Here is a 22,984-nt window from a genome sequence, read left to right as displayed (position 1 = left end):
CATCCACTATCGGATTAAACAAATCAAGCAAGTGTTAACAGGGCAATATATCAATATTATATCATCATCGTGATATGATGGTGTAAGGTGTTGGATCTGGTTATATCCTGACTTGGTGTAAGTGTTGTCCTTTCTGGGTTTGAAAGGCTGCATAACAGTAAAGTGATGAGATCATCCTGAATTTACCCACTTATATCCATATTAGTAATGGTTATTCAACAAAAATGTAATCTTCTATAATATTTTGTGAAAGTTCCAATAGTCATCCCTACAGTATCTTTATTGAGGCATTTGTTTAAAAAATATTGTAATATTTGATCCAGCCCTCTAAGAACTGATAGTCTGCTAATTGATGTGTTATATGGAAATCAATGGTAACAAATCAGAAATCAGAAGAAAAAATACACCCAAAATTCCAAATGTAAAGGCTGTGTAGTGTAATGTAAATGCATAACATTTTTTCTATATATCTATCCATCTAACAGCGATGCAACATTTTCTTGAACAACTGAAGTAGCTGGGGATTTTTCTATTTTGGATAAATACAAGACGGCTAAAAGCTTCAGAGGCTTCACCCATTTTATTGGCATTGTTTAATTCCTCTACGAACACAAGCTTATACCATCAGAATCATCTTTAAGATGTTATTACCACATTCAAAAATATACACCTGAGCTTCAATGTTAAGGTATATCTATGAAAGAAGAGCTGTTGCATTAAATATGTTTTTTTCGAAGGCTTTGATGTTCCTGCTTTGCCTGTGAGTGGATGAAGTGTTTGTAACCATCTTTTAAGTAACTGCTTACAAGTAAGTAGATGGGACTAAATGTCAAGTAGAGATTCTTGCCTGATCTGAATTGGCATTCCCACCTTTCCCCATGCACCTAATTTGAATTTTACAGGACTGTGTGTGAGTGCAGGTGTGTTCTCTTGGCTTACTCATGTATTTCATTCTGTCAGGCAGCACCTCCAAAGGTCTTGACAGGGATTATGTCAAGTCTCAGTTTTCCATAAATGAATGGGATGTATGATTTCTCTAACTTGATGAATACTAGAAATCACCATAGTGTTTGAATTAGTGCCTGATGGACATATCTGTTGGCCTATAATATCAGATGATATGACCTATCACAGATGTATATCGGTATATAATGCTTATATGCTGTCCAATATAAAAACTTTATTATAATACAGAAAAAGATGCCTGAGGTGATATTAAATATGAAATTCACATTGAGGTTTACTGTTTCAGTGTGCTGATGTCATTTTGGACAATTAGCTTACTGATAAATTAGAAAACATTTTGGGGACATCGGAAGAAATGTATGTTTATTGGATGATATATTGATTTTTATAAACTGCTGATTTTAAGTATTTCTTACCTCAGTTTCATTTATTTGTAATTTGTATATGTCGAACCTAATTTTGTAGCCGTTTATGATACTATACAGTAATGTGAAGTGAGCAGTGGAGCAGCTGAATGCTGGGTGTTGAGGTGTTTTCTGTTCAGCTGTGATCCTCTGATGCTGTCCCAGACAGCCAGTGTGACCAGAGAGACTCCACTGGGAATCTCCCTCACACTGCTGCACACTGCAGCAGTCGCCTTCATGAATAACAAGTAGCTATGAGTCCAACCCTCCTCGTCCTTATACACACATCATATGAAAACAAAACAGGCACATATCTACATGTGGTCACAAACATGCACATCTGCAAATATATAAAGTCACAAGCTCATAACTGCACACATACAAGCTCTAACACATGTTTATGTGCTCAGATATCATTATCTACGCACACAGATGGACGTACACACACAAAGAGAAAGGCATGCAAGAGCTCACAGATGGGGTTTCTGCTTGCCAAGTACTATGCATAGAAACTGTAATGAATATGATACCACCTAAACAGAGATGTGGTTTATGAGCAAGACAAAGGAAGTCCACTGCATTTTTTTTCAGGTGTCCAGTTAGTTCAAATCATACTAAATAGCAGCAGCTTCATAAGGAGCTCCAGTAGCTCAAGAGAGACAACCAAGCCTTGGCATCTGACCTCAGAGGAAGTGTAGAGGCACTAAAACAGGAGAACAGTGTGCTCCATGCTCAGTTAGCCAAAGTGAAGAAGGATGCTGACAATAGAGAAAGGAGCTTCACCAGGAAAGTCCAACACCTGACAGACCATTTCTCAGCAGTCCAAACAAAGACAACTACGGAGACACAGACTCTCCCTGCCAGTGTCCCAAACCCCTGCCTTGTCTCTGTTCCACCGTCTCTTCTCTGCACCCAGACCAACAACACCCTGGCAACTCCTGATACACCCACACAGCCAACCACCAACAGCAAGCTCTGCCCATTAGGGGTGGGCAATACTTTAAATTTTGGTATAAATCCGATACCAAGTAATTACAGGGCCAGTATTGCCGATGCTGATGCCGATGAAAATTACTGATCATTGAATGATTTTGTACTTTTGCCTTTAATTAGTTGATCATGATTATGATAATAATAATTAAAAAAAATAATAAAACATGATTATCGATACTCTTATCGATACTACAACATGTAATTCTGTGTAAAAGAAAAAGATTTTACAAGATGTCAAAAGATTCAACCTTTTATTACCACAAGGTAATAATAAAGCTTCAACAGAACAGAAGCTATGCAATTACAAATACTCTGGAACAGATAACCAGGACTTTTATATCTGGCGGATGCCGGAGCACGACGCAGCAATTCAGCTGAATTTAGCACCGAGCAGACAGGAAGTCAAGTACCGATATATCAATATAACATCTGGTTACTTTTCAAAATAAAACAGTCTGTGTTGACACCAGCACACAAATCACAAAAAAGAGACAAACACAAGCTCTTCTACTAATCCTTCGGTCGGGAACCCTTCCTGTTGTTGTTTTTATGACACATACCTATAACTGTGGTCGCGAGTGATTATGTGATTATCGTGGAAACTCCTCGGCCTCGCGATGCCAGCTGCCATGCCAAGGCTGACTCAAAACGCAACCAGTGTGTATGCAGGGGAAAGTATGCAATATGCAGGGGAAATTCGCGGTAAGCAACATCACCAAACACTTGGAGCATAGTATGAAGCTAAAGGAGTGCGGCGTGTTTGATTGCTATGACAAAGCGAGTACAGTTAGCAGCCTGGCTAGCAGCCTGGCTAGCAGCCCGGCTAACGCTAAAGACTGCAGCGCCGTGACAGCGGCACACGGAGTTTGTTGTTAAGTTTATAGTCATTATGGTTGGGTAGATGTTCAGAAACCATCCATGTCAAAAACCGATAAAAATAATAATTTTTTTAAGTACTGATAACAGTACCGTTTGTCCAGAATCTTAACGGTACCCTGGTACTGACCCAATTAGGAGCCAGTACCAAAAAGTACCGGTCCTCGGTATACATCCCTAGTTATTATATTCTGCCATATTCATACTTCAGGTTTGAGTTTGGCTATATATCTTAATATGAGTATATATTTTTGAGTTCCAGTAAAACAATTAAGATTTATTTCAACTGTCTGAATATATGATAATAGTCATATCACTCTGCTAAAATTACATCTCTGACCACCAGTTACACTTTGAAAAACAACATTAATTAATGCTGGAAATAACTTTCACTTCTAGAAATTGCTTCCTGGATATTGTTGAGGTTTTTGTTGAAACGCCACTGTCAGTGACGTCTTTCCCTGTGCCAGGGGTCTGGTTTGGGTTTGGGGAGCTCCCTCATCCTCCCTCTGTTTGCTTTGCAGCTCAGTGTTAACTTTTGGGTGTGCTGCTTTTAAATGCTTATAAAAGTTAGTAGTGTATTGCTTTCCTGCATACGTCACAGATAGCAGTTTCTCTGTCTGAAACTGTGAAATTACTCCAAACATCACTCCTTGTCTTTTCCGCCATCATTAAGGGTCGCCAATCCGTCTCTGCTCTGGCATGCAGTGCAGGAGGGGAGGGGCACAGTGAACCTGAGTGAGCGGATTGAGGGAGCTGGAGAGGAGCGCTGCGCATAAGGACTGAGAGAGATGCAGTGCTCACACAAACTCTGTGAAGAAATATGAGTGATTTGCTGAACTTATAGAAGAGAAACTACAACAAAAATAACAATCTCATCATGCTAGTATTGATCCCGATACTACTGATATTTGGATCGATACGCCCACCCCTACTGCCCATCCCAGCTTCCTTCCACTCAGCCAGAAGAACAAGCTCCACAAGTGGTCCTGCTGGTTGATTCAAATGGGAAATTCCTAGACACAAATAAGCCTTTTCCTGCAAAGCAGGCCAGTAAGGAATTCCCTGACACCCGCAATGTGATCTCCACCCTGCTACCTAGGACAGACACCCCTCCTCAGGTCATCCATGACATCAAACGGAAATCAGAAGAAGATGTGCCACCTTACCCGACATCCACCTGGCCCTCCACCCAGCCATTGGTCCTCTATGATGGACTCCATCTTCACAAAGAGAAGGTGAAGATCTTTGCAAAGACCCTAAAAGACACGGCCCTAAGACGCAGTCCTTCCACTCTCTCTTCTTCTAGAAGCTTCAGAGACCATACAAGACCTCCTCTTCTCCATCACCACCCCAGAATCATCCCCCCTGCTGTGAGGAGACACAACTGCTCAGCCTGGACCTCCCACTCCCCACACGCCCACCACCTCACCACTGTGAAACACAACCAGAGGAGGCTACTTTCCCCCTCCTCAGTCCCTGCCCACCGTCCCCCTTTACAGCATCGGCAGCAGAACTATGCAGCAGCACCTGACCCTCCTCACCCACAGCAGTGGAGCTATTCAGCAGCACCTGCCCCTAGTCCTCTTCCTCATCCACTACAGCAGAGCTATTCAACAGCACCTGCCCCTGGTCTGCCTCCCCACTAGGGGTGGAAATCTCTTGGCACTTCATGATTCGATTCAGAGGTCAACGATTTCAATTCTAAACCGATTATCGATGCATCTTGATGCATGATTTCAAATAATAATAATATTATCAAATCAAATCTGAGTTTGCTCCTCAGAGTTTGCTAATCACTTCCTACTACTGTGATGATCATTAAAGAAAATCAACAGATTAATTACCTTCTCTAATATTTTATTAAAGAAAAGGTTTTTCTTTGTCACAAATAGATATGACTTTCTATGAACACAGACCCTTTGCTGATAACTAATTCCCGCATGTTTATCTCAGGTTCCTCACTAGCCTTCTTCCTCCCTCCAGCAGGCAGCCTGGCCCTGTTGCTGTCCTCCTCGGACAGCTCCGTTTTATTCTATCGCCAATCTCTCACTCTCTAGCGGCTGCTTCTTCTTACTATGTTGCCATGGAGATGGATACACTATTGCCACAGACTTGGTCAGGGTTTTCCCTGCCATTATACGGCTTAGGCGCGGCGCCCAAGCATTTTTGCCTCCCGCCTAAGCAGGGTTCTCCCCAGACGGTGGAACAGCGGCGCTGACCTAGCGGTATAGCGGCGCAGCGCCGCTGTTCCACCGTCTGGGGAGAACCCTGCTTACTCCGCGCGTGACAGTGACGAGCGTCCGTCCGTCCGTCCGTCCCCCGGTTGACGGCTAGGAGCTCCCGGCTGACGGCGATGAGCGTCCGTCCGTCCCCTGACGGAGTTGATGACCGTCTGTACGTCCATCCGTGTCTCCCCCCCCCGGACTGACGTTGACGAGCGTTGATGAGCGAGGCCGGCTGTACGTAGTTAATGGTAGGTTAGGGAGTTTCACATACTCCTCAGCTCTTGTCTCTAGTGTAGTAGACTATGCAATCACTGACATGGACCCCTCCACTATCAGTGCATTCACTGTCAGACAGCAGTCCCCCCTTTCAGACCACAACCAAATAAATGTGTTCTTTTTTATTTATTTTTTTTAAGATTTTTTTTTGGCATAGACACCTTTATTAAGCAGTAGACAGATAGGAAACATGGGAGAGACAGGGGGATGTGACATGTAGGTAGAAAAGGGCGGAATTCAACCGGGGTCGGCTGCGTTCATGGCATGTGCCCTAACCACTCGACTACCTGTGCACCATAAATGTGTTCTTTAAACTCTCAAGATCAAATGAGTGAGACATAAAGGGAACCCAGTGAGCAGTTCAAATTAATTCCTACTTACAGATGGGCCCCAGACAGTGGAGACAAATTCATCATGGCCTTGTACTCACCTGAGCGGCTGAATGACATCTCTCTATAAAAGCAAATAACCTCTGTCTGTCTGTCTGTCTGTCTGTGTGTGTGTGTGTGTGTGTATTCCTCAAATATCTCTGCGGATCAGGATCAGACTGACCTGAGAGTTTCAAAATGGCTGCTGCGTGGTTCAAGGGTTTGCTATTTCGCATTTGTTTGGACTGCAATGATACCGTTAATAAATTATTTCATAAATGCTTTACAAATTCCACGAGCATGTCCACCGGAGCCACTACAGTCACGTGCGCACCAGAGCCAATCACTGCACACCGTGGCCACGCGCGCACCAGAGCCAATCACTGCAGAGCCCATCGCGACCCCCCACCTTAAGAAACAAGCAGATTTATACCTGCAGCGGCGCGAGCTGGACCGGGATTTTGCCGGCGGTTTGGTCCCGTTCTGTTCTGTTCTGTGCATCTAAACTGACTGTTGTGGATTAATGAGATTAAACGAGTCCGGACCGAGTCTGTTCGGGTCTGAGGAGATCTGGAGACGCGCGGACAACAAAGTGGAATCGGAATCTGTGGATGTTCGTGTGTAGCTAGCCGCTAGCTGCTAGCTAGCGGCTAGCTACACGGCCCACCTCCCGAGGCGACGGACCGGAAGCATCGGCACGTTCAAAACCGGACCTAGGGTAAATAATGTCCGCCACGCTTTTTCGCGAACATTGCCGTCACGCTTGCTTTGTGTCTGGTGCAGAAAGAAACGGTAAAAACGGGCTTTTGTCACGAAAGTGTCCAAGCAGCAAGTTTGGTTGTTGAGGAACAGGAAGTTGTGGGAGGGACCTAGGCGGATGATTGACATGCAACGACGGTAGGTGTGTGTGAGAGTTGAGAGATTTGTGACATTTAGCGTGTTTGGAGTGTGTAGTTAGTGTGTTACGTAATGTTTGGTGTAGTGTGTTTAGTGAGTAGTGGAGTCATTTTTTTATTTAATGAGTCAGAATAATGAGGAGAAGCTGAATGTGGAGCAGGCAGTCCAGCTCTTCATTCAGCTGGAAGGAGCACAGGCAGACCTGAGCATTGCCTGCATTTAAATGTAAATAGTTACATATAACTTTGTACATTTTTTAAATGTATGCACACATTTAGATAAACAACAATTTATATTTGCATTATAAGTAAAAAAAAAATGGTTTGTTAAACATATTTGTGGTTTTCACAGTAAACAAATCTAACTTTTTGTACTCGGATTTCATGTATTTTTTTGTGATTTTAGGTCCATTGTGTTAATACAGTATGTCAAAATAAAAAAAATTACTGTACAGTCACACATGTGAGGTTGTGCTGAAAATAATGACACCAAGTAAATAGCTTTTAAGATGAATATAAAGGCAAAATCAAAAATAGTCAAAAACAGCCAATTATACCCTGGAATATCGGATTTCACAACAAACCTAAATATCCCTGACGTCCCACCTTCAAACACAGCCTCATTTGGCCATCCATGAAAAAGCTCCTTAACCTCCCACTTTTTTATAGGAATACACTTTTCTTACGGGCACTGCACTAGTCTATCTATAAAAACAAGAAAGCTCTGTTTGTCTATGTGTGTGTGTGTGTGTGTGTGTGTGTGCCTCAAATATCTCTGCAGATCAGGATCAGACTGACCTGAGATTTTCAACATGGCTGCTGCGCGGTTGAAGGGTGTGCCACCTGGGATTTGTTTGGACTACAAAGATACCATTAATAAATGATTTAACAAATGATTTGCGAATTCCACCTGCATTGTCAACCATAGAAACCATAGTCACGTGCACACCAGAGCCAATCACTGTAGAGCCCACCCCCACGCCCCACCTCCTGTGTTCCAAGTCTCAAACGACACACTTGAAGAAACAAGCTACTTTGAGTCGAGATATATGTGAGAAACACAACAAATGTGAATCGGAATCGGATACTTCCACAGAACACTGGTATGTGAGAGATACACGATAACAACAAACTGGAATCGGAATCTATGGATGTTCCTGTGGATGTTCGTGTGTAGCTAGCTGCTACCCTACACACTCTTGATGTAGGCTATCCATAAAATCTTCACTCCCTTAGCCCTACACATTCTGGATGTCTGGATACTCTCTGTACTCATCTGTAAGTTACACTCTTATGTCTGTGTTTCTCCAGGCTTAACTTCATGCTGGTGCATTTACTATTTGCTTACATTATTAATCCATTGCCAATGCTAGCTAAGGCTAAAACATGGCTAGGTGTTTCAAGTTAGTATCTTGCTAGAATGTTAGGCTTATATTTGTCTATCTATAGGCTTCTGTTCAGTTGTTTATTTTGGTGTTTATGATGACATTTTTAACGTGCGGTTTTTCGTATTAGTTGCCCTATCACATTTTGCTTGGTTTATCTTCTTGCTAGCATGTCTGGTGCATTGCTAATGTTGTTCATCTGTTGGGATTGCTAGCAGCTAGCTACTTTTTTTCCTGTTTCCCAACGGCTAAAAAAGCAAAAGGCACCGATAGTGGTACTTTCACATTAGTGGAATAGGGTTCAACTCCCTACAGTGTCCTTGCTAAAAGCCAAAATATATGAAAACACAATAGTTATCAATAGAGGTGGGTGCAATTCATCGATGTGGCGATGCATCGCGATGCAGCAGTAACGTTAGTTTCTTAGCAAAATGGCAACAGCTTTAACAGCCCGCTAGCTGGTATTCTCGCACAGGAATGTGTGTGTCCCAGATTCTGGCACTGACGATGAAGAGTCTGATGAAGACCAGTAGCACAATGTGGACATTTGCCTCTCTCACACAACAGGAGGATGTAGAGGGACAAGAGGGAGGGGAGGGAATAGGGGAGGACAGTTTACTTTTAAGATGAGTCTGAGTGCCACTCTGCTCTACTGTGTTTGTGTTGTGTTCACCTCACTGTACTGAAGCTCCAGACTGAATAAGTTCAGTTGAATTATGCACTTTTGTTCAGAAGAATGCAATTTGTTCCCTTGGAATACGGCAGCTTTTTTGTTAAGTTATCCTATCCATATTCCAGAATGAATAAGTTCCCATTTTCCATTAAATAAATTTGATGGAAGTACATATCTTGTTTACTTGAATTAATTAACTCATTAAATCCAGGGCTCTTTTCAGTGTTTTCTGTCAATAGAGGGGTCTCTCGTGCAAGTGGAGCTTTCCCTGGTCAATGTTAAAGGAGAACTTCTGCCGTTTTTAACTCATATCCCTGTTGATCGAGGTTACTGAGTGCTGTCATTAGGAAAAACATATCAAAACGGCAGCTAAAGTGAACCTATGAGGGCAGACATAACTGAAAGTGAAACTTAAGATTGTCTGCCCCCATAGGTTCGCTTTAGCTGCCGTCCTGATATCTGGTCAATATTGTGCAAAAAATTCACGTTATTTTTCCTACTGACAGCACTCGGTAACCTCGATCAACAGGGATATAAGTTAAAAACGGCCGAAGTTCTCCTTTAAGTAGGACAAAGTGCAAATGTTTACATAGTCATAAAATAAAATATTTTGTGTCTTTGAAAAATACAAGTCAGATGTTCAAAAAACCTTGTTATTTACTCATTGAGTGTAGTTTTAGAGGAACTTTTTATTTGCAAATGTAGCCACAGATGAAGACAAAATCAATCTTGTATGGAAAAAAGCATTAAAAATCGCAATAATCGAAGAACTGTGGCACTAATAATCGAATTGTATCGACAATCGTTATAATCGAAGAATCGAAACTCCCATCATCGAATTCGAATCGAATCATGAGGCACCTTTGTTGGAACACCCCTAGTTAGGGCTGCACGATATTGGAAAAAACTGACATTGCGATTTTTTTTAACCCTGCGACATATATTGCAATATGAAAAATACAGGAATTTTCATCAGATGACCTGAATAGCACTTTATGTTATGTTGCATTTCAAAATGATAAGCATTTACATTTCATATGAGCTCATTCATGCGTGCTTGCACCCTCCCAGAACTCCCATTCCCTTACTTTCATTTTTAAAATTTACGTCCGTCTAATTTCCTTAGGGTGCAGGTCGGGCGTCGGTAACAATTTATAGCGGGTCGGTGCGAAATGTAATTTGTGCTACTGTCGGAAAACGGGTCGGATGCAGTTTTAAGTATGGCGTGTACGGGCAGGTGCAGGTTTGCAAAATAAGACTCATGCAGGACTCTGTTGTGTGGAACCAACATAAATGGTCAAAGAAATTAGTTGTGTTACCTCTCGTTGTGGCAACAGATGTAAGACACTGTCGACACAGAAGACGTGTTTGGTCAATATCATCCTTCTTGTAGCTGAAATAATTCCAGATAACTGAAGCTGCTTTTCTTTTTGGCACCAAGTCTTCATTTTTGGCAATTTTCTCTTGTTTGTTGCAAATTCTTCAGTGTTGTTACCAGCTACTCACTCCATGTGCAGGGGCATGGTCTGCTTGACTAAGAACTAATGTGATTGGTGGATCGCTGCGCATACAGACTCTACATGCCCAGTGTGTGTCAGGCACCCTTGAAATTAGATGAGTTAATTTGCGTCCTACATCGCAGGCTCTGCGATGTGACGATTGCACACACGTACATCACGATGACGATGCTCAAAAGATATATCGTGCAGCTCTACCCCTAGTTATCAATCAATCTACACATTTCACAACAAACCTAAATGTCCCTGACGTTCCACCTTCAAACACAGCTTCATTTGGCCATCCATGAAAAAGCTACTTAACCTTCCACTTTGCTATAGGCGTACATACTTCCTACAGGCAATGCATCAAAACCAACATGTCTCTACCAGAGATGGTGTAAAGAAGATCATTGATGATATTAATATATTTCATAAGGCAGCTATTAAAACTGACCTCATAAAACAAAAATGGAAGCCTGATAAAAGGCGAAACGCTGACAAATGGTTTGATCAAAAATGCAAGACCATCAGAAAAGACCTGAGAAAAATAACAAATGAAAAAAACATCGCCAACCAAACAACCCAGCCTTACGCATTAGATACAATGAAATTTTAAAGAAATATAAATGTACTATTGGGAACAAAAAACAAAATTACACCCACATGAAACTTGAAGATATTGAGAATACCATCAATCAAAATCAGTTCTGGGATATGTGGAACAAGTTCAACACAAAGCAACAGACATTACCCATCCAAAATGCTGACATCTGGAGAGCACATTTTGAAAATCTTTACAAAGACATACCAATAAATCAAATTAATTCAGATCAATGTATTATACAAGAAAAACTCCAAACATTAGAAGAAACAATTAAAGACAACCAAAATCCCCTTGATTTCCCAATTACTTGGGAAGAATTGACAACACAGACAAAATTTCTAGAGCCGAGGAAAGCTTGTGGTCTAGACAGCATTAAAAACGAAATGCTCAAATGCAGCACACCAGAGATGCAGGATACAGTGTTAAAGTTGTTCAGTATTGTATTACAGTCAGGATGTTTTCCTGACATCTGGTGCAAAGGGCTCATTTCCCCCATTTATAAGAGTGGGGACAAATCACACCCTAATAACTAACGTGGCAACTGTGTCAGCAGCTGTCTAGGTAAATTATTCTGTAGTATTCTAAATAAAAGAATACTAGATTTCTGTGAGGAACACTCCATCTTGAGTAAGAGTCAAATTGGCTTCCTCCCAAAACACTGCACCACAGACCATGTATATACCCTTCAAACACTATAATTAACAAACATGTACACCAAACAAAAAAATGGTAAGATATTCACTTGTTTCATTGATTTCAAGAAAGCTTTCGACTCTAGTTTGCATGAAAGGCTCTATGGCAGGATTCTACACTGTGGTATAGGGGGCAAAATGTATGATCTGGTTAAATCAGTATATTTGGAAATTATGTGTGCTGTTAAAATTGGAGACAAACAAACTGAATTCTTCACCCAGAGAAGAGGTGTACGCCAGGACAGCAATTTAAGTCCGACTTTATTTAATGTGTATATAAATTAACTTGCTGTTGAGTTGGAGCAATGTGCTGCTCCTGGCCTCTCCCTCGTAGATAGAGAGCTGAAGTCTCTGTTTTATGCTGATGACCTTGTTCTACTGTCTCCTACTGAACAACAACTACAGCAACAGCTGAACATAGTAGAAAAGTACTGTCAGAACTGGGCCCTGGCAGTAAATATGAAGAAAACTAATGTCACGATCTTTCAAAAATGCCCCAGATGTCAGGAGAACAAACACCAATTTACCATAAATACTCATATCATTAAACATAGCATGAGTTGACCATTACAGCATCAGGGAGTTTCAACATGACAGTGAATGCACTAAAAGAAAAAGCTCGAAGAGCCTTACATGCAATTAAGAGAACATTTTATAATTTCCAAATTCCAGTCAAAATCTGTCTTAAAATATTTGATGGTGTCATCAGAGCTGTATCCGCTGGGACAAACATCCAACAGAATCTTTACGTGCAGAATTCTGCCGATACATCTTACACGTACACGGAAACACACCAACAAATGCATGTAGAGCAGAATTAGGCAGATACCCACTGATAATTGACATTCAAAATAGAACATTCAACTTTTTTAACCACCTGAAATCCAGCCCCCAAGACACCCTCCACTCCAAAGCCCTCCAAACTCAAGAGCTGAGCCCAGAAAAGAGTCCCCTATGTCAGTTGGTACTGAGGCTAACTGCCCCTCTCAGACACAGTCTGACCAGCCTCACAACAACACTGCTCTACAAACACCAATCAGTGTAAAGCAAATTATAACACAATGGAAAGAAACCTATCTGGAACATTGGAAAAAAGAAACTAAAAGCCAAAGTAGATTAGAATGTTATCTAGCCCTAAAAAGAGATTATGAACTAGCAAAATATCTCTCTACTGTCAGAGATAGAAAGCAGATACAGATCCTGACCAGGTACAGGCTCAGTGACCACAAACTGACAATCCAAACAGGAAGACACAAAAAATCACGGCAACCAAAAGAAAACAGGACATGTGGTCACTGTTCAACAAGTGAGGTTGAGACAAAGATGCACTTTCTCCTACAATGTAAAAAATTAAATGAAACAAGGAACAATTATATTGAAAAAATTCAACTCTGTAATCTCAGATTTCAAAGAGCTGAATGACCTCTCAAAATTAAAAATACTCCTGGGAGAAGGAGAACAGGGCATATCTGGCTGCCCAATATATATCAACATGCCACAACCTGAGGGACAGTGAGTGACCGACACACACACACACACACACACACACACAGGATATATGGTGACTGGTCACCAGCAAGACCAGAATATGTTGTGTTTTGGTGCTGGTCTATGCTGTTTTTTCCTGCAGGAATGTTGTGTTCTGTCCCAGTGTTTAGACAGATTCTTTGGCAACATTGAAACTTTAATGCCAAAAAAGCCCCCTTTGAATTGAATTGAATTGAATTTAACAGATATAGATAATAGATAGATCTATCATCATTATTGACAATTAAAAACAAGGTCACCTTCCATGTCCATGGTAGTAAAAAGCTCCCCCGACAACAACGCTGTACAGTCCACAGAACCCGCTCACCGCTGCTCCTTTCACCCGTTGGTTAGAACTCGCCACGAATCGAAGACCGACCAATCGGAGCACAGATCGGTGAGTTTGAAATTCCACCACTTCTACTGCAAACGCAAAAGTCACATGGGCAAACGTGCCCAACCAGTAATATTTTGCATTCGTTGTAAACAGACTTAAGTGGCCAATCGCAGCTCGGGAGGTTGTTCTCTTCCTGTTGACGTCAGTGGCTAGCTGAGCACCGTTCTGGTGCCAGGGACTGGAGAGTAAAGTAGAGAGAAGGAGGAAACCTGGAGGGAATAAGCGAGTGGCACAAAACAACAGGAAGCAAACCAGATAGATAATTCATCGCTTAGCTATGGTGATAAACACAGAGCAGTGAGCCCGTCTTCTCTTCAGACATGTTGTTTGGCCGATGTACAGCCAGATAGCTAGCTGCTCCTGGATTCGATCACCGAAGTTTTGGCTGAAGAAGTTTAACGTTACAGCGGAACGGCTAACCAGTAACGTTAGCACCGGGACTAACCCGCCTGACACAACCCTACACAGCAGAAACCGACAACATGGTGTCTTGGATCATTTCAAGAAGCGTTGTGTAAGTTCAAAAAACGACTGAGGGTTGTGAAAGTTAATTAAAACGATGTTTACCGCAAGGAGAAAACTGGGGCAACTGATGGGACTGAGCTTTGTTAGCTTGCTTGGCTAAAGCTTATTACCGTCCTTTGGCCAAGTTACGAACTCTGTAAACGTTGACAACATTAAACGACTCGGTTTAGATGGTAAGATACTTACTAGGCGTCACACGCTGTGGTAGTTGTAACAACATGAATGGGTGCTGGGCCCGGACTAGCTAGCCTGTGGTCTGTGATTTGAGTGTAAGGCTAAACGCTAGCATGTTGTTCACGAATCATGGTGTGGCACACACACTGGACTGTGACAGTGTCACTTCGGACCGGTGTTGGTGAGGTGGAACTTTTCAGGCCTCTACATGTTCTTGTGTGAAGGAGTGTCAGGTACAGATGTCGTCTTCAAGGTATTCATAGCCAGCACTGCCCAGTTTAACCTGGCAACCATAACGCGGTTAGGACACAGGAAGAACAGCATCCTCCAACGAATCTGAGTGACTTTGACGAACTGTCAGTTTCCTGTATACCTAGAGCCAAGCTGCTGACATCCCATGTGAAATGTTAAGTAAGCAGAAGTCACAGATTTAATATACCAGAGATGTGATGACTTGGTGTTAAAATGCCCATTTTTGATTCTCTCTCTGTCTCCCCTCCTTTTCCTGCTGTCTTTCTCTGTCTCTGATTATACATCCAGAAACATTAGTTACATAACATAGTGTAATGGAGGACAGGAATTTAGCAGAAAGGACTGAAGGGAGTGGCGGAAAAACACAGAGTGCCTTTTCGCTTTTCTCTATTGCAACTTTGAAACACGATCCCTCTGTTGTGGGATATAAACACACTTTCTAACATTTGTCACAGGTTAGTACTCGGTTTATCGCAGTTCTGTCAAGATCTTTGTCTTCAGAAGACAGATGAGCAACATAGGCTTTCACAACTTTAGGCCCTTCATCTCATAACCTGTTCAGGACTCAACACAAACTTTAAAAATGTCTGAAAGGCTTGCAACCAGACAAAAGCTTCTGGATGCCCAAACTGAAAATGTGGTAGCCATTTTCAGTCACCTTTTATAGGCTAACTAATTGGTTAATCAACCTCTAGTTCAGCTGTACTTTTATAAACAGTTGAGTGGTTTTATTTATAACTCACTATCTAAAACATAAAATGCAAAATATGTGGTATGATCTTTATCCTACTGTTGGAGTGTTTCGGGGTAAGGTCAGTAGACCTGTGGCTCGGGAATCTTTAATCCAGGAATCTGCTGGTTTTATCTGGGTTGACTCTCCATCAACCTCCATTCAGCTCAGAAAAACCTGACTTATAGTCATTTGCATAGTCAGAATTGTTCATTGATCACTTGCCTTTCCGATTTGTTCACTTCAACAAAATATATACATATAATAAAAAAAATTACATAAACCATACAGAAAATGCATTTCTGAGTAACATGAAACATTAATTGGCCCAATGCAACATTCAGTTCGCCCGCTGCAGAGCACTACTGAAAGCGCCTGCTGATTCTCTGCTGTACACGCATGCGCGCCGAACACACATGTGCAAGTTGTTTATATTTGAGAGGTGACAAAATGGCTGCAATGGCTAACACCAAGCCTATAAGACTGGCACCACCAACTTCTTTGAAAGCTACTGTATGGCAGCATTTTGAGTTCCATGAAGTCGAGGGGAGAATTGACAAGACAGTTTGTAAGGTGGGTGGAACTCAACTTGAATACTTCGGCAACACAACTAATTTGAGAAACCACCTTGCGCGATACAACCCAGAGTTGGGAGAGAAGCAGCGACCTGTTGCAGATGCCAGCCAGAGAACGATCGAGCAGGCGGTGGCACAGCTTCAACCGATCTCTGAGAGAGCAAAGTGGATTTCCAAATCCATTGCAAGTTTTATTGCATTGGATTTTAGACCGTATTCAGTTGTGGAGAATTTGGGTTTTTCGGACGATGGTGTTCACTCTAGAGCCAAGATACAAAATACCATCTCGCCGTTACTTCACCGACACAGCCATACTGACGCTCTACAGTGAAACTAAAACAGAAGTTTGGGGCGGTTTGATGAAAGCGGGTAGGCAAGTAGCCATGTTTTAGTATGAGAGCTGATACATAGGTCCACAATGTGTTGAAATGCAAGCTGCATTGATTATTGTATTGAAAGCTTTTTTAATTTTTATATAGGCTACAGTATACTGTTTTTCTCTCAGGGATATGCTCATTGCCTGTAACAGGAGGATTCTGTGTTCATAGAAAGTCGTATCTATTTGTGACAAAGAAAAGCCTTTTCCTTTAATAAAATATTAGAGAAGGTAATTAATCTGTTTTTTGTTTTAATGATCATCAAAAAAGTAGGAAGCAAACTCTAAGTAGCAAACTCACATTTAATTATTGTTATTGTTTTTTAAATCATGCATGGAGATGTACACAAAAAAATTGTTGCATCGAGATGCATTGATAATTGGTTAGAAATCTAATCGTTGACCTCAGAATCTGAATCGAACCGAATCGTGAGGTGCCGAGAGATTCCCACTAGCGTTGCACGGTAAACCGATACCAGGAGCACTAATGCCACTTTCAGCTGACAGACATGCGGACTTGTTCAAAGAGTTCAAATAGCTGCAGGTTAGCGATAGATAACATCAATATCCCCCGGATGTAAGTCAAGCAAGTTTTTTTTTTTAGTAATATAAAATAGTACTAGTAATATAATCATAGCATATACATTTTTGTCAATAATTTATAATATATATTGTAATTTATATTATTAGAAAATGGTCTGATTAGAGCAAAGACCTTCACCAGGGTCGGGGTCATTTGTGTTGTACTTTAGTGCACTAATGCAGTTTGCAGGCAAATAATCCAGGGTTTGAATTTTATCAACATGAAATGCAAATTGCAAATTTCCCCTTTGTGGGACGAATAAAGTATTATCTTATTTTATGAATTGCCAGACTTACAGTTTATGTCATTTATGTTCATTATTTTTATGCTGAATAAAATTGTAGTTAATGTGCTGTTAATTTTTTCTACTACAAGCACTGAGCGTTTAATGGAAAATCAGGTTATTTAATAATCTCTGAGAGCAAACAAGACAAATGAACAAAACAAGAAGACACTTGTCCAAGTTGTTCAGCAGCTTTTACAAAAATATATATTTTTATTTTGACTTTTTAAGTTAAAGTGTTTTAATTAATAAAAAGAAATAAATCATTTTAAGTTCCACATTCTGTCATCTAATATTTTATTCCATTACTTTGATGTTTTAGCTTTCCGCCGTGTTATCGTTTCAGTATCGAAATCGAGATATTTTAGGTAGGTATCGTACCGAAGTCATAATTTTGGTATTGTGACAACACTAATTCCCACCCCTATGAATCTGTACTGTCACACAGTTCCAGTCGTTCTACAGTGAGCCCACTTAGAGCCTCTGTACTGTTAGGAAACACTTGGCAAAACTTCAGAAGCTACCAACAGCAACTGGATATTTTCTTGCATGTTCTTTAATTCATGGGTTGACGTCGTGAATTAATCAATACACCTTTTAGACAACTTTACTGATGAATGTTCCTGACAATGGACACCTTGTTTGGCATTATCCTTTACATAATTTACCACAGCCTGAGTCTAAGCGACAGCCTTGAAGGCCAGTACCATCATCTTGAATCGGATGCAGGCTTCTACAGGAAGCTAGTGGAGGTCACAGAGGACGGGGGTCACATGGGAGAATTTGGGTAGATTGAAATTGAGGTGCGGTGCAGCGTTCTAGATACGCTGCAACGGTTTTGTCACAGAGGCTGGGAGTCCAGCCAAGAACGAGTTGCAGTAGTCTAGGCAGGAGATGACCTGTGCTTGGACCAGGAGTTGCAGGTGAGGTAAATAAAGGCCCATGTAACTATTTGAGGAAATACAAACAGTTATACCAGTCTGTGACAACCTGAGTCTTATTGACCTTCATTTGTTACAATAACAGTGTAGTTATCATGTCAACGGCTGACATGTGGGAATGCTCAAGCCTAGCTACCAAGAAGTTGGACAGCTCAAGAAATATGAGTAGTCAGAATACCTGGCAACTAGTTTCATAAAAATTCAAACAACTACCTAATATGTTCGGACTGTTGAGCTGATTATAAATATGATATGGACGTGATGACTGATGGGTCAGGTCTGGGTTAGTTGGTTTTGATAATAAGCAGTTTAATTTGTAAATTGTGTGTGGAGATCTAGGCCTTGAGAAATATGCAGTACCATTGAACTAGTTGGAAGTTGGAATTTCTGTATGATGTTAGGTATGTTTTTTTAACATGGGAATAATCTGAGAGCTGTGAGACCAGTCTAAATGATGTATGTTATCCATTTCCCCATGACGAAATACTCTGGGGATATGCAGGCCTGGACTCTAACCAGTCTTATTTGCTGTAGCAGCAGTTCTCTCAACAATCCTCCCTCTGTTTGTAGGGGAAAAGTCATGTAATCAAATTCTTATTCCTGAAGCTCAAACCAGATGGTGGAAGCTCAAATCTTCTCAAGATCTGAAGTTTTTTTCCCCTTCTCTGTTTCCCCCTCCTCCCGCTTGGTGTGTCTTCTGTGTTTTATTGCTCTTGCTCTCTTTCTCTCGACTCGCTCTCCTGTCGTCCTGTCCTCCCCCCTCTCTCCATCTGGTTGTTGGTGGTGTACGGTGTCAGGAAACCATGGAAATTGACCTTAAGCCCAGAGTCAAGGCCTGTCTAAAAGCAACAGGGCTATTTTCTCAGCTGCGTGCAGAGAGACGGGGAGAAGGTGTTGAAATGGGAAGAAGGGGAACAAGGAGGAGAAGAAAGGGAAACGGAGAGATGGTAGATCTGGTATGAAAAAGAAGCCCTGCTTTTCACTAAATTGCTTCAAGAACATTTCAGTGCATGTCTTTTGCGTGAGCTTGGTTTATGGAGACTTGGTTGAAGTCTTTCTGCAAGTGTCAATGCACATTTAAGAGCGTCTTAAATTTTTTTATTGGATATCAGGGTATCCGCGCATCCTTAAAAGTCTTAAAAAGTCTTAAATTCACGTATCTAAAATTAAGGCCTTAAAAAGTCTCAAATACATCCATATTTTGAACATGGGTCTTAAATTGCATTTAGTTAGGTCTTGAATATGTACATTCATTTAACGCTTCCTTCGTCGCCTTTTTTGTTTTATTGTTCTTGTTTCGGGGAAATGTGTTGGTGAGATTCACAGTCAGCTCCGTGTGTTGTACTTCCATCTGAAGTATTAGGAACGTAAGTGGCATATATATATATATATATATATATATATAATATATATATATATATATATATATATATATATATATATATATATATATATATATATATATATATATATATATATATATATATATATATATATATATATATATATATATATATATATATATAGCATCTCCCGGATCTCAGCGGCTGTCCAGTTGACCATCTAGCAGGCGAGGTGGAAATAAGTGTACCCTCCGAGGTGGCAAATCGGTGAACCAAAACAGACCCTCAATTTGCCGCCCTCTGTCTAAACGCGATTTTTTTAAACGATTTTTCGTGCAGCCCTAGTCTGCATTGTGTTTGACAGTACTATAAGCAGTGGTTAAATTGGCTTTTGTAAGGAGGGGGAGCCCTTCTTCACTCAGCGGGCATTATCTCTCAAAATATTATTTTTTTTACCTTGCACCATCAGCGTAATACATATTTTATCAACAGCGGCGGCGGCAGTGGGGGGTCGCAATGTAACTTTTTTTTTTTCTGTGAGAGACTGTGGCAGAATGACTTGATTAATGGGAAACGCTAACTTAGCATTAGCTCATCTACGTTTAGCTAATGAGAAGGGCGGTTTACCAAATGAAAACTACTCGCCCTCCTCATCTTTTCACAATTTGCTAACGTAGCATTAGCTATGTAGAGACTTCATCATGGAAACAAAAAGTTGAAAAATACAGACATTTACTTTCAGTAAATTAACAAAGTTAACATTTTGCTGTGACAGTTACTTCACCCACCTTCTGTGCGTCAGCAGCACCGTGTGCGTGCGTGCGTGCACTTGCGCGGTATGCGAGAAGATGCCGGTAGCAGTGAAAACATGGACTGGAGTTTCATTGGTTCAGGTTTTATCTCAATAAACGAGCGGAACAGATTCAGTAATGAAGCTCTGACACAGCGCTCTGAAAACAGCGCTGAGTGAACAGGCTGATGTATTGATGGGGATCCAAATTAATGATTTTAAAAAGTCATATAATGGTAGTTACACTCATGATTACAATGAAACACTGAAGCAGAGGGAGCTCAGCTCCTGCTGGCTGTACTGACGAGGTGAGGAGGCGGAGCTGAGCTCCGGAGGGCTCCGGCCCAATTTAATCTCTGATTATAAGTGTCACTAAGTAATGTACAGTAGATTGCCCTCAGTGTTGTAATCTGTCAGAATTAAGACAGCTTTCACATTTTTGTGCCACTGCTAAAAAAATTTAGTCAATGACAGAGAATATTTCATTAATGCAAACTCTGTGAGGGAGTGAATTCAGGCACAGATTTGTGACAGAATTACATATATATTTTATTTGCAGAACTAAGACTCTATTTACCCCAAGTGTAAATGAAATGATAAATGAGAGTGACACAGTCCATCAGTATCATCTGAGTTGATATGTATTTTGACATCATTATGTCTCAGAGTCTCTCACCATCATGGGTTGGATGAACCCACCCAAGTTTTCCTGCCAACAAACCCACCTACCCGTAGACTAGACTCACTACATTCTAAGCAAATTAGGAGCAACTGAGACATAGGGCTGGGCGATAAATCCGGAAAATCGATTAATTCAAGTTTTTGGTTTAGGACGATTTAAAAAAATTTTAATCGATTTTTTATTTAACTCCGCCGCCTCTCCTTACGGGCTCCCATGGTTCATTGTGGGCTCCGCCCTCCCTGCACTGACTTTCCACAGAGAAACAAACACAACATGCAGCGAGCAGAGAGTTCGTTCCTAAAAAGGCACCGTCTCGTTAGCAGTTTGGTTTTGTAGCGTCGGACCTCGAACAAACCACCGTCCGCTGCAAAGTTTATTCAAAGGCTTTTGCAACTAAAGGCAGCGGACCGAACCATTTATTTCAGCATCTCAAACAGTGGGACACTTGTTGTTCACTACGATAAAACCGCGGCAGCCCACAAACACCCGCTATAAAGCAGCCAAAATTAGCAGAATCATGTAATAATTGTGTCCCGTATGACAAGAAAGCGGCCCGGTGGACAGCTTTTATGGGTGCAGTCACGTTGCATATCGTAAAAGATATGGTGCCCGTATATGCAGTGGAAAAGCTGGAGGTTCATCCACATGCTGAAAATGTTGGACCGCAGGTTTGTGCTACGAAGCCGCAACGGGTCCTGACTCAAACCAGAGGAAGTAGACAGGCTCGTCTTCCTGCTCAAAAATGTGTAAAACAGACAGCAAGCACACACCTCATGTCCTGTACATCTACCAACATGTGATGTTTACTATGCAATGCATACAGATGTTTAATTTAGTTTACATATCTTCAGGGATATAAAGTACTTTTTTGTAAATAAAGGCACCTTTTGCAAAATAAAGTATTTAATGAAAGTTATGGTCACACTTTATCAATACCAATATAAAAACTGATCTGTTTTTATAATAGCAAGCAATCTGACATGTTAAATTTATGTTTACAAAAAGGGACACAGTCTTTTCAAAAGGATGCACTTTTATATATATTTTTTCAAGTGAGTTTGAAGCTGCACTGTTTACAATGCCAGGGCAAATTTGTTTAAAATCATAGTAAAAAAATAAACGCAATGCTTTTGATAATTTCTTTGTAATTTGAAGGAGAAAAAAATACGATTAAAATCGTAAATCGAGTTTGGTGTAAAAAAATCGGAGATTCAATTTTTAGGCCATATCGCCCAGCCCTACTGAGACACAAAAAGCTACTATTATCACAGTATCAGCATTCGCCCTTCATTAGCATGTTTAAGATCTGCTAGCCAAACTCCAGGCCTTGAAATTATAGTGTTGGAGTGGAAAGACTTGTATGTAGTTGTTTGACACTGCTGCACCACTACACTACCAACAAACGTAGCAATATGGACATTAATTGATACTATCCTGAAGCTTAAATTTCTACGACACCATATCAGCAACCCCCACCAGGCTTCTGTTCTTGTGTGCTTGGGCAGTAGAGGGTCTGCGTCGTTGTGCAGCAAGTTTCTCCACTCTAATCATGCGCACGCGCACGCACACACACACACACACACACACACACACACACACACACACATACACACATTCCAGTGTAAGAGAGAAAAGGACTTTCATTTCCAAACTTTCATTTTGGGGGACAGATGTTGCAGCAGTATTTGTGTCTACCCTTATGCAAATAAAACACAGAAATTACAGAGTGTGACAAAGATATGAAGACGTGAAGAGAGAGGGAGAGTATGGTAGCTTTGGCAGCCTGGCTGTTTCTATGGCAACAGCAGGAAAATAAACTGCTGTGGTTGTTGGCAGCTCACCTGCTGCTGAGAAGACCAGTGTGTCTGTACAGAAGACTATATACAGTGTGTCTGTGTGTGTATGTAGGTTGCTGTTGTTGTGAAATCCTCCACATTTCCATCCTT

General features: G+C 41.1%; 2 protein-coding genes across 2 annotated transcripts in view; one reads left to right on the top strand and one right to left on the bottom strand.

Moving 5' to 3' along the window:
- Window positions 1-13,667, bottom strand: part of jmjd1cb (jumonji domain containing 1Cb) — a 224,342-nt gene extending 210,675 nt beyond the window's left edge. The window contains exon 1 of the mRNA XM_030400883.1: window positions 13,648-13,667. The gene's annotated coding sequence lies outside the window, so the exon portion shown is untranslated. The remainder of the gene's footprint in view (window positions 1-13,647) is intronic.
- Window positions 13,668-13,863: 196 nt separating this feature from the next.
- Window positions 13,864-22,984, top strand: part of LOC115571845 (receptor expression-enhancing protein 3-like) — a 45,586-nt gene continuing 36,465 nt past the window's right edge. The window contains exon 1 of the mRNA XM_030401482.1: window positions 13,864-14,298. Within this exon, the coding sequence (XP_030257342.1) occupies window positions 14,267-14,298 (32 nt within the window). The 5' untranslated portion in view covers window positions 13,864-14,266. The remainder of the gene's footprint in view (window positions 14,299-22,984) is intronic.

The sequence above is a fragment of the Sparus aurata genome, chromosome 20 (genome assembly GCF_900880675.1).
Source record: "Sparus aurata chromosome 20, fSpaAur1.1, whole genome shotgun sequence".
NCBI classification, from domain to species: Eukaryota; Metazoa; Chordata; class Actinopteri; order Spariformes; family Sparidae; genus Sparus; species Sparus aurata.
The sequence above is the reverse complement of the archived record's forward strand: the minus strand, read 5'-3'. Positions and strand labels throughout refer to the sequence as shown.